At 33.9% G+C, this 13,479-nt stretch overlaps 1 protein-coding gene across 1 annotated transcript in view; it reads right to left on the reverse strand.

Annotated features, from left to right (window-relative positions):
• The window catches only part of LOC142324054 (uncharacterized), a 143,265-nt gene that overhangs the window by 40,705 nt on the left and 89,081 nt on the right, over positions 1–13,479 (reverse strand). The window contains exon 2 of the mRNA XM_075364661.1: positions 9,023–9,108. Within this exon, the coding sequence (XP_075220776.1) occupies positions 9,023–9,107 (85 nt within the window). The 5' untranslated portion in view covers position 9,108. The remainder of the gene's footprint in view (positions 1–9,022; positions 9,109–13,479) is intronic.

Here is a 13,479-nt window from a genome sequence, read left to right on the forward strand (position 1 = left end):
CTCTCCACTATTGCCCATTTGGCCTGGCTCCTCCAGTTTACACGGAGATCCAACGCCGACTCGATAAAATCAAGCCGACAGATGGTCTCCGTACGCATTAACTTGTACTTTGAGCACTCATAAAGAACATGGTAGGCGTCGTCCAATTGTCCACACTGAGGACACATCTCAGAACCTACCAGGGCAAATTTCCGTAGCCTGTCCCTTAAAGCACCATGGCTGGAAAGAAATTACGTCACGTATTTATTAAGGTGGATAAAAGAGGCGTCTCGCAAACCAACAATACTTGGTGAGAGATCTTGCGTATAACGCCCACCATCTGTTTCATCCCATCTGGCCTGCCACAAGGCATTGCCATGTTGTTCAATTTCTGGAACTTTGTTCTTAGTCAACTCACTGGACTTCTTAGCAACATAACACTGCTGCTTCTTAGACGCAATCAAGTCTATCGGTTTCGCGCCTGCATTCACCAAAATTGCCTTCCATGAAATAATACGGTAACCACCTGTTACTGTTGACAATATTAAGGCGTTGAGCCCTTAATAAAATGTCCCGATAACATTTATATTTTAGCCTATCCGCCCAAACAGGCACCGCGTATAGCATAATAGCTTCGCACACGCCTTTATACAGAATGTTCATGGTCTTAAAGTTAAGACTCCAATTAGGATTGACCACAAGTCGAACACCGAAGAAGGCATTGCAGGCCCTCTCCGCGATGTATTGAAGGTGCTTCTTAAATTGCAGTTTCTTATCAAGAAACACCCCGAGGTACTTTTGAACCTGAACATACTTTATACGCTGGCCTGCCATCGAAACACGGACACGCCGACTCACTGCCAAACGGCCTTTGAGGAGCATCATCGTGGTCTTTCCCGGTCTAAATGTAATCTTGTGTTGGTGACCCTACAGTTCAAGCATCCTGTAAGCCCGAGTGGTTCGGAGTTCAACCTCCCTCCGCGAGCTTCCTTCGACCAGAGGAGTCCATCGTCAGCATAAGCCACGATGCAACACCCGCTGGGCAACCTCAGCCGCAGGAGAGAATCAAACTCCACCACCCACAATAATGGACCCAACACGCTACCCCGGGGACATCCCTTAGACAGCGTCTTGCCAACCTCATGGCTGCCCTCGCGGAGCAGCACATTCCGATGACTGAAATAACTTTGCATAACTTGCAATTTACTTACAGTACATTCTCTTTTTTGGAGTTGGTAAATAGCAGAAGGCCACCATCGATTATTAAATCCTCCGGAAATGTCCAGAAAATTCCCCAGGAGATATTCCGTCTCACTCGTTATTATCACACTTAACACACGGCAGTCATGATGTAAGAGATAACCGGATAACATATTTTTCACTTTTAAAATAAAATAAAAAACAAAAATGTTGTTACATAGTCCATTGTAAGAAATTTCTTTTAAGTATAACATATTTATTTTAAAAAAATTATAATTTAGTAGTGGTTAAAGAAAAAAAGTTTTAACAACTTTAAAAAAGCTGTATTTAATTTTTATAGATTCATAACATTTTTCTGTTAAGTTTTGTTTTTAATAAAGTTGATATTTTTGTTTTTCATAGACTTATTACATCTATTTTCTTACAGTTAAATTCTCTACAAGTTTTGATAATAAAATCGATGCATTTAGGCTTTGAGTTACTGTACTCAAACCTAAAAAATATGTGTTTTTCGTTAGCGAATTTTTCTGTTTTTCGTTGGATATCATAGAAAATGCGAGAAATGCAGTTCTGGTACATAGTTTATTCGATTTTTCAGGTCAAGAAACAAAATAAAACATCAAGTTTACCCCTTATATAACGCTTTAAAAATTTCAGTATGACCTCATTTCACCGTGGGAACTGATATCCGGAAAAATATTTTTCGGTAGCCGTAACTCATTAACAAAGCGTTTTCGGACTTATATTTGTATAATCTTTTTTCCTTATTTCAAGTTCTAGAATCAGTTCCGAAATTAGTTCCTTTTCCTATTGAATCATCGTATATGTAGTTCGTAAATTCACGGTAGAACGCTTTGCTTTTATAGAATCCGTTCCAGACATTATGGCTGGCATAAAATACTGTAAAGCATTCGAGATACACCGCCGTCAGTCAGATTTTCTTTTTTAAAGAATTAATCTTCAATATATAATCAATCCCTACGATGAACGTAGAGAAAGAGTATGTTTTACGACCGAATTTTAGCTAAATTACGGTGGATTCGGCGTATACGGAGCAGTATATTTAGCTCGTTGAAGAAGACGATCGGAAACCACTTCACTTCTCACTTTTGTTATTAAGCTCAGCATAGAAAATTTGTTATCTAGAAGATGCTGTTTTAACTTTTAAATGAATTATCGTCTTTTACCTAGTCGTTTACACAGATTTGATTGTGGTGTCTAGACGATACGTTGTGGGAGGTCGGTTATTTGTTAATTTTTTTAAAAATCATCGTGCTGGTCTAAAGTTAATTCACATCTTCCTTTGTTTTCGCTCCTTTTTTCTTTATTACTTTCTGTCGTTTCATTTAAATGTAATACTTAAATATAATATTTAAGATCGAATAAATAAATATGCTGTGTAGAAATCAGAAACCCACCGGGTTGGTCTAGTGGTGAACGCGTCTCCCCAAATCAGCTGATTTGAAAGTCGAGAGTTCCAGCGTTCAAGTCCTAGTAAAGGCAGTTACTTTTATACGGATTTGAATCCTAGATCGTGGATAACGGTGTTCTATGGTGGTTCGGTTTCAATTATCCACACATCTCAGGGATGGTCGAACTGAGACTGTACAAGACTACACTTCATTTTTATACTCATACATATTATCCTCTGAAGTAATACCTGAACGGTAATTCCCGAAGTCTAAACAGGAAAAAAAAAGAAGACTGTGTAGAAATCAGATAGTGCCTGTAAAACTGTAACACTAATAGAATATTTGGTATGTTTGAAAGCGATAGAAGTTACGAAGCCTTGATGTAACGAGGTCATATCCAGAAAATTATTTTTCTATGAATTTAACAGTACCGGTATTTAAAATTTGAAATTTGTGTTGAAAATTCGCCTTATAATGTTGTAATTAATCTATTGTTACTGCTACGGTCACAAAAATGTGAATCGTAATAATTTAGATTTACCGCTATAAGAACGAAAGATATCCCTTATTACGGATAAGTTGAATTAACTGGTATTTCTTAGGGTGTATGATATTACTTATTACCTGTAAGGAAACTTTCAGTCAGTAATCAAAATTTCAGAAAATGTTATATGAAAGGTTTTCAAACGTTATTCGTTTAATGAAAATTATTTAAAAATTCTATTCTCAGTGGGTCTAAAAAATTTTAATTCTTTTTCCCCTTAATTGTTTTAATACGATACATTCCCAGCAAATGAATTTTAAAAAACCTTCAACTCTAAGAAAAAATTATTTTAATATAAAAAAGATTTTATATGAATTCCGTTTAAAATTCATTTTGCTATATCTTTTTTACTTTTTTTAGCCTCCGGGGTACCGTTTAGTATTACTTCAAAGGATGAGATAAATGACAGTATTATAGCGTGTGAAAATGCCACGCCTGACCGGGATTCGAACCCGGGTTCTCCGGATGAAAGACCGAGGCGCTGCCACGATAGCCTATATTTTTTCGTTAAACGCATCCTCAGCTAGTAAATGAAAAAAAACTTTTAGCGTTTCTTTTAGGGAGGAGCCGGGATCCCATACTTCCTTAGGCAAAACTGTAAAAACTGAAAAATAAACCTCTGACAAAAGTTGTTTCAAAGGATAAAAATGTTGGTCTGTTAATATTTCTTCTTATACTTTAACTCGAACGCGTATATTAAAAAATTTTCAGTTAAAAGGGAGTTAATTTATTTATTTTTACGCATGTAAAAGCAAATATAAATCTAGATAACTGGCCGATACAATAATCGGCAAGGGTTTTAATAATTAGCAAGCGACTCGGTTTTTATATTTTAATTATGACCGCGGTTTCCTTTTTACATTTCTTTTATCGAGGAAGATGAGAGTTTTAATAAAATTATAGCTGTAGATTTACCAATATGAGGTCCGGGGAAGGGTTTTGTATGGATCCCAAAGTTAACGTGAAAATAAAACGCGTTCTTAGAAATTTAGACAAAATTTTAATTAAGATGCGGTATGACTACAGAATTTTAGTAGCGCTTGCTAAAAAACTTACCGCATTCGTCTACTTGTGAAAAATTCGAAACGATGAAATTTTCTATTAAGTTGAAAGAAAATCCATACCGTCTTTTAATTTTCAGCCACTGGAATCGTGGGATTACAGAATGCCACTCCGTGACTCAAAATATCACTGCATTCAAAATAACACTCAAAAATAAAATATACGCTCAATTTTAGACTTGCAGATCGTCGTATAACGAAGTCATTCGAATAAATCCATTTATTCAGATTAAAAACTTTCTAAAAATTCGATAAATATGTTGATGAAAAATCAAAACTAAGATCGGTCTAGCGATTTCTGATCTGTATATAATATCTTTCATTTTTTTACGTATGCTACAAATAAAAAAATTAATAATTTCGCCGTCAAATAGGGACACAGATGTCACGTAATGCGTAATTTCACGCAGAAGGAATACGTTAATATTTGTTACTGTATTTTGTATGTTCCACTCTTTTCTGAGTAGTAAATGCGTATATCCATAACATTAGAGAAATACACGGTACCGGTTGATGAGAGCTTCTTGGAAACTAATATTCACTAACTGTAGGATGAGTGAAAGTGTCATTGTAGACCCGAATATAAATTGTATTCCGGTAGTTTCGGCATATAGATGCCCAATAGTGACTTACGGTTCACAAAAAAATAGTAACCGGAAACCACTTCACGCCTCACTTTTATCAGTAAGCCTAGCAGGAAAAGCTTGTTATTCCTGAGAATGGATTTCCCTTTTTCAAGTATGTCTCTCGTATCGGGTCTCATATTAACATATCGGGTTTCAGATCGGGGTAGATCCTAAATAAGTAAAAGGCCGAACAACAATTTGTCTTTATAAAAATTAATTTTTTGACATTAACGCTATAAAAAAAAAAAAAATTAAAAAACTATTACTGAGTAATTTCTTTTGATTTGTTATAGTCTACTTTCTGATACTGTTTTACTTCTTCATTATAGTAGATAAAATAGTTTTTGCATCTCTGTATATTGAATTGTATGAAAATTAAAAACCGATAGATTATTGCTATATTTGTGCATCTCTGTGTATAAATGTTAAGTTCAACGGCGTGTGTTAATGGATCGCACCTTTAGTTACGGTTGTTCGAGTGCATAGAAGTGAGGGAGAGAGAAACAGCGAAGGAGATATTATTTCACTTCTCGATGTTTACGGCGTATATAAGAATCAACGAATCGAGTGAAGTTTGAAAAAAAACGTGATGAACCGACCGTCACAAGGCTTTAGTCGCGTCTTCTTTCTTTTAGTACCTATTTTTCAACATCACGGCTACTTCTTTTTCATCTTATACATCTCTTTTTTTCTCATTGTTCACCTTCTTCTTCTTCTTCTACTACTTCTGCTTCATCCGTTGAGGTCGATGATATCAAGGTAGCGGTGCATCTTATCCTTTTTAGCTTGCACGTGTTTCTTCGGTTACAATAATTCTATATTTCTATCTATTACTTTAATTCTTTGATTACTTTATTGTACATCTGAAACGATACCGTTTTTAGATTCCATGTTATTATTATTAGTAAAATTGGTTTCTAATAATTAATTTTAAAATTCCTCATTTAAGCGACCGATTCTTTACAAAAAATGTAGACCGACAAAATGAACATATTAATGATGTACCTATCGACGCTACAGTGTCTGTACATTTATGTGCCGCTAGTCATTAATCGCTCCAAAAAATGATATAGCCGTTCTTAAGGGTAACACCGACCTAATGGCTAACACATCGGTAAAGCGAGGAGTGAAGTAGTATCCTGCCGCCTTCTCCAATGAGCGGCGTATATATTTTTATAAATCGTTACAAAAATACTGCCAAGATTGAAAGGTATAACATAGCATATAACGCCATACCTTCACTTGTTTCATCTCAGGCACCGGCTATTCAGAAAAACATCATTACGAGATAGTTCTCGGTTGTTCATCCGGAAAGTTCCGGATTTGAACATCGGTCAAGACAGTATTTTTCAAACGCTAAAAATAGCTTATATTTTAGTATGAATATGCTTTGGTAGGGGCGGTTGTAAACCAATAACAGTAATTAGGAATTTTGTAGTTTTTTTTTTTCAATTTAATCGTTCCAGCTTGTCGGCAATCACGGTTGACCGAGCGTTCATTGGAATTCTAATTTTCCTTCAACAAATTTCTCATATGCTGGCAAGCTTTTATTGTAATCGTTATATCCGACTGAAGACATATTATATTCGTGGTAAAAATAAAAATTTTCGTAAAGTGTTATTTCCGTTACACCAGTTTGAATCTACAAGACGAGTATCCCGGTTTACTATTCACGTCAGCGGGTTTTCGTATTTTAATTTATTTAATAGACATTATATTTAAGGTAATAAAATATGCGAGTTTTATGCGGACTGATAAAATAAAATTAATTATTTTAAACTTAACGAAGAAAATTAATAGTCTTTTATGCAGAGATAAGAAGAGGGAAACATAGGTTCTTTATTCCGGTCAATCGGTGATCGCGTAACTCGGGCGTTTATAGAAATTTTGATCTTGATTTTAATTTTTCAAAATACTTGACAATTTATTTTATTAAAAAATTTAATACAAAAATTCTAATAATACTAGATGTTAGTTGGACGCATTAAAAATTACTATATCGTATTTCTTCGAAGGGGATAGCGTCAGAAAAGACATCCCGCCTAAAAAAAAATCCCGTCCTACCGAGCGGTACGAATTGGGTGGACCCTAATAAATACGTGATGTAATTTCTTTCCAGCCATGGTGATTTAGGGACAGACTACAGAAATTCGCCCTGGTAGATTCTGGGATGTGTCTTCAATGTGCGCAATTGGACGACGCCTACCATGTTCTTTATGAGTGCTCGAAGTACGAGTTAATGCGTACGGAGACCATCTGTCGGCTTGATCTTATCGGATCGACGTTGGATATCCGTGTAAACTGGAGGAGCCAGGCCAAATGGGCAATAGTGGAGAGTTTTGTAGTGTATTTAGCAAAGGAAAGGATTGCTGATGGGATCTCTTTCTCTTTTATTCTATTTTTGTTGATGTTTTATTTTATAAATTATGTTTTTGTTGTTGATCTTGTCGTTTGTTTTGTTTTGTTTCAATATTACTGTGTTGTTATTGTTCCGTGTAATATTTTTATGTTTCGTGTTGTGTGTTGAACTCACTTTTACCTTCTACGGGTTGGTAGTTCAATTCCTTTGTTTTGTTAGGTCTTTTCAGTCTTGCTTAAGACTCGGTGAGATGTGTTTTGTTTTGAGTTCATTAAATAGTAGTACACCGATGGAAATGTCACTCGTGGCATTTGCATCGGTGGCATCCTGGCGGAGACGGACTGGAATATGTCAAAAGCCGAGGTATTGAAGATGACCTCCGGTAAAGCCCATAAGGGCTCGTAACGGAAGGTGTAGGCGGAGGGTGTCTTCCCCTACGGGGTCAGGATGCAAGCGTAAAAAAAAAATAGTTGTCAATTTACACATGTCCCGATACTAGACAATTGAATCCGGTTTATTTCTATAATGAAAATATGAAAAGATAGATACAGAGTGATAAAGAGGAGTGAGTCGGGGAATCAGCAAGACTAAACATACTAAACACCATCGAAGTTTAGGATGACAGATCTAAAACTGTCCGGTTAAAATAAAGTTGAATCTATGTGATTCTTTATTGTCTAGGATTCATTTAAAATGAAAACTTTTTACAATATTTAAATAAACAATAATGCAGTGGCTTCACTCCACCATAACAGGCAAATACGAATAAATAAGGGGAACGCCCAGATACCGGGCTAATTCTGGCTTCAGAAACATTTATTCGGGCTCTAGAATTTTATTATAGAACTATTTTAAAATTTTATGAACAATAAATTATGAAAAGATTCTTCGAAATGATGTAACTTGTTTGTAGCAGCAGATAAGGGATTCGGTGATTTAGTAAGATATTTAAAGGGGTCTCAAGGAAGGAAATGCTGCCTCTATGTCAATAAAAATTGCTATAGCATATATACAGCCGGCGCTTTCCACCTCGACAAGAGCATTTTAAGATGCAATCCTCGTGCCAACCCCTTCCATATTGACCTCGATTTAGAAAACCGTTTACGTCGATATTTTTCCGGAGCCATTCCACAACCAGCCTTTCAATCAACTTGCCGAGAACCGGCAAAAGGCTGATAGGTCGATAACTGCGGACCTCACTAGGAGTCTTTCCAAGTTTTAAGAAACTTTAGGATCCCTCCGGATAATCGGCTGTTAGGCTGCCTTTCCGCTGTGGAAATAAGCGGATGATATAGATTTATTTTATTACTATGTTAAAAAGATTTATTTATTTTATTGTTTAGCTAGGCGAACAACCGTCATAAACGGAATTTTTTTTTCCTTTGAAACGTTGAATGGATAATTTGGTTAAAAATATTTTAATAGTATAACTTATTTACCGCACATCTTTAATTTTAAAACAAAAAATTTCGAAGAAAGTTTAAGGACAGCTCAGCGATCCATGTAACTCTCAGGTGCTGAAATGTACAAGAGGTTTATACGTTTACTTAGTCGATACCCGAGATGGGTGCGTGTCTTTTGTTTGTGTATTGCTACTCACATTTACTTTTGTTAAAAAACCATACAACTATTGTCACGATGTATTTAAATGATAATATAAACGGAAACCTGAATAGATAACCGAGCGATTAATATTTCATACTTCAGACTTGACTCGATCTGTTGACTTTTCACACGAAAGAGAACGATATAGGATACCCGACTTTCAGTTTAATCGACATCTAATTTTTACCGTACAATATTTAAAAGTTTTACATTAAGTATATATATTTAATACTGACCGGCTTCTACGATGGCAACTGCAACGAAGAATGCTGCCAGATAAGCTGCTCCTTCCACCAGACAACCGCCACCTCCTCCTACCATGCTGTAATAAAACGATTAGAAAGCATTATATATTACATTTCATTATATAACATTTTTAAATTAAAAATATTTAAGTTGTATAGAAGTTTTATTTATGCATTTAATGTGATCATATATGACTTTTTTCTGAGTATCATTTAGTAAAAACGTTATTTCTTCTGTAAAAAAAAAAAGGGAAAAAATATTTCCTCATGTAGGACTTAAAGGGGTTGTAAAGGTACTAGCCATAAAATGTGGATGCCATACTCTATATAATACTGCTGCTCTGGTGGTATAGTTAGGGTTCATATGAATTCTCGTAAAAATTTTATTCTGAAAAAAAAATGTAATGTCACTTGGCCTATATATTCTAAGCTGGGGAAAAAAGTAGTACATAAGTATACATAAAAAATTCTTCATAATTTAATTAAAATGTTTTTTATAGTTTATTTTCTATTAATATATCTAATTTTCATTTTTAAATTAATAAAAACGAGTTTAAATGCGTTGTAAAATTATCTTTTAAAAACAAATAAGGGATTAAATGAAAAAAAGTAATAATTAAATAAGGAAAAGAATTATAATTATTATAAAATATGCTGGAGTGTTTTTTTTTTTTTGTGGGGGGATCGGGATTTTATTGCTATATTGTGTATGTATACGATATATTTAGAGCTATTTCACTCAGATTAAATTTTTTATTAATAAACTGTTTTCAAGCAGGTTTCCTTTAGTGATATTTGATTCGATATTCCGGTACGAATAGAAATTTAAATAAAAAGGTGATAAAAATTTTTCTGAGATTTTCCATCATTTGTGTAAAGATTAAAAGTGAATCTTCGGTCGATAAAACTGAAAATTACTTTTTAATGTTTATTATATTTTTAATCATTTACTTTTTTCTTATTAGTAAAAAAACAAAATTACTTTTTGTATAGACATGATAAACCAGCCAAAATACTACTCGGTTTTTTTAAAACCACCTTTTTTTTAATTTCTCGTCGAACTAAAACCAAACTCGTAACCTGTTAATTTGACGCAGATTTCAAAAATTCTAAATTTGAAGAGTAATTAAATAGTACAATTTTGATGTTGGTTTGGGTTTTGTTTTTAAGAGTATTTAAAATTTAAAGCTTACAAAAATATCCCCCTCCATAAAAAAGATTGTTCGCGAAAAGGTACTGTAGTTTTGATATAAAAAAAGCGAAAGCACGTTAAATAACTGTCACCGAGATTAGAGTTACGGTTATTTGAATTGTGAAAATATGTATTATTATTTCCTGTTTTTTTTTTAGTTTAACGGAAAATTAAATTTGAATATTAGAATTTCTTCGGCTGTGTGTCATCACGCTGTTACACGCTTTGCTTAGTAATCTAAAGAATGAACACAAACAAGTAAAATATATTTCCAAATTGTCTAAATTAGCGTATAATGTTTTGTTTTAAAGAATATTTTGTAGATAGACGGGTGTTTTCTGAAAGTACCTGAAACGGAGCCAACGAATTTTTATTTTTTAGAAAATACAAAAAGAATTATATTGGAATCGGTTGATTTTTTTTAAACAAAAGGTTAAAAATATAACAAAGGGAAACTGTTGCTATCGAGAACTTCGTTTTTTTTAAATCGCTTAAAAATTCTAAAATAATAAATCCTATGCTGCGGTATTTTGCTATAATATATTCTAAAATTTATTTTAAAATACACCAAATGATAATATTAGGAGCTGTTTGAATAAAAGTTATTAAAGAAACGGGTGGGAAATGAAATATTTTCTCTAAGTACGTATTAAAGGTTATTATTACTTTCCCTCTGATAACGCCTCAAATACAGAAAATATCAAGACGATTATTTGAAACAGTCAGAACTTAATTGTAACTTCAATTTTTAGAAATTCTTTTTATAAACTGAACAACACCTACAAATAAAATTTTATCAAATAAAATCCCGTTAGAAATAAGGCATCGCCTCAGTATCTTACTAGTCCTTTACCTTATATCTATTAATATTTTTTTAAATTAATTTATCTTCTTAACGTAAAAGATACGGCATCAAATATTATGATCGCATTCCTTCGGTAAAAAGCAAAATAGATTCCGGCATACAAACGTATAATATTTTGTAACTAACATTCAATTTAGTCATTTTTGACTCGCAGGACTTCAAAATGTCGAGAAGTAAAGACATCCATCTGGGAGACAATTTTTAAACGATAGCAGACGTTTCCATCCGTATTGTGCTACAGAAGCCGGGAAAGTAATAGTCGCCCGCATTTACATGTCGATTCATACTAGAATTTAGAGATTTATGGCCTTCTTGGAATTCGTACTGTTCGGTGGGGGCTGTTCTGTTTACGGTTCGCCCGAAGATTATTTTTCTTCTCCGGTTATCTTACAGAAGCTGATATGAGGTCGAGGAGCCTGTCACATAAACTCAAACTAATAATAGCGGTCGGGATACTTCTTAACAAGACTTTGTCGATTAAACGCGTAGGTTCGTGGCTCGTCTGAGGCCACTACGCGATCGCGAAGGGAATTCGAACCGGTTTTCCGTTCGCCGGTTATCCCCTTTACTGTAGTAAACAGCTACAACTAAACAATTCTTCAAGGGGGAAGCCGTGATGCGTTTACAGCTCTTAACCTCTTCATTTTTCCGAATAATAAATATTGTCAGTTTCAACTTATCTTTTACGTGTCGTCCTCTGGATTTGACGCAGAGTCACTACGAATACGATCTAGACGTGAATACTATAAATATGTTTTAGGACAAACCCTTTTTATAGTATTCCCACCATATCTTTTCTACTAGTTTAGAGAAAACTAGGGGAAAAATTGGCGGTAAAAAGGTTTATACGCGTAGTCTGACTTTATATCTGCTCTAATATAGAGTTGGTATAGCGAGCGAGAATGTTGTAGAGGAGGAATAAACGAAAAAACTGAAAAAGGACATCGTGATAAAAAGAGAGAGGACGAAGCATAAGATAAAAAATTGGATGTTTTAAAAAAATGTTTGAAAAGAAAAAGTTAGACGTTTAGTGCGTCGTCTAATAGACAGACTGACCGAGTGAACGGCTAGACTTTATTGTTCTTAGGTTATTTGGCGGACGGAACCTGATATTTATTCACAGCGTTTGAATTTGGGAAGAATCCAAAAAATTTCACTGCCAATATTACTATTATAACTTATTCATTTATTTAGCTTTTAATTATAATTACTGCAATTTTAAAAGTTCAACTTTTATGTCTGTCCGTTATTATCTAGTTAGTATTTATAAATTATACATTTCGTGTTATTTTGACCGAACTTTTTGCCATCCGCGAATCGCAAATGTTTTCAAATCATAATAATATTAGAGTTGTATAGTAAGATTTTTTAAACGTATTTTATTATTGAAAGCCTTCGTGATGTAAGAGCGCTGATAATAATCAGTGTATTTTAAGTTCAGTTTTACATAATAATTCAGGCTGTATAAAATCATCAGCCTATGATACCTATTTAAATTATTCGGTCAATCACGCGCGCGAACAACGTAACACAAACTTACAATCGTAAGTTGATTGTAAGTTTGAGGATGATATCCAACCTTCGTTTGAGGACAGTATTATTAGATGAGGAAAAATAATTGATCTTCATTATATTTGTTGATCCGGGTAGTGAACAGATTAAACTCTTCGTAGGGTTGAATATCACTTCGTTTATTCGGACACGTTAAAAAAGACAATGGATATCGCATTATCGGTTTATCACTTTTTAGTTGCCCAATGTCAGGTCGTATATAAAATAAAACATCAGATTTTATTATATTATTAAAATGATCTTCACTTATTTGTAAGATAACCGATACTGAGCCTGCATTAATTACATTGTACATACAATAAAACAGCTTATGACACACGCTTTATACAGTGTTATTTAACGGTATATGGTAGGTTTTCTTATGAACAAATAATATATATAAATATGGGTCATATTTAAATATTTGTTTGGATTTCTATTTCTTCATAAATGAATATTCAGATTTCTGTGGCAGTTATAAATCCTGAAATAATGTTAAATAGCATTTAAGTCCAGATAGATTCGAAATTTAAATATGATTAAGTAGTTTTGTTTAAATGTAAAGTGCGATTGGAAAGTCTTTATGCATTCGAATCGATAGAACGTTTGATATTTACAGATTATTAATAGTTAGAGTATGTTTCAGACCGATAGAACAACTTATAAAGCATACAGAAGAAATCTTTTCGTACAGATTTACAGTCCCGGATACGATTCGGTTTATTTTAAAACGGTCGATTACATGAATGATAGTATCTACGTAATTGTCTGAGATCTCATTTACACGAGTCCGTTCGGTCGATCGCAGTATCCTTTGTTTTACCGATCCGTCCTCGCAGA

Source organism: Lycorma delicatula, chromosome 4 (genome assembly GCF_047948215.1).
Source record: "Lycorma delicatula isolate Av1 chromosome 4, ASM4794821v1, whole genome shotgun sequence".
Lineage (NCBI taxonomy): Eukaryota > Metazoa > Arthropoda > Insecta > Hemiptera > Fulgoridae > Lycorma > Lycorma delicatula.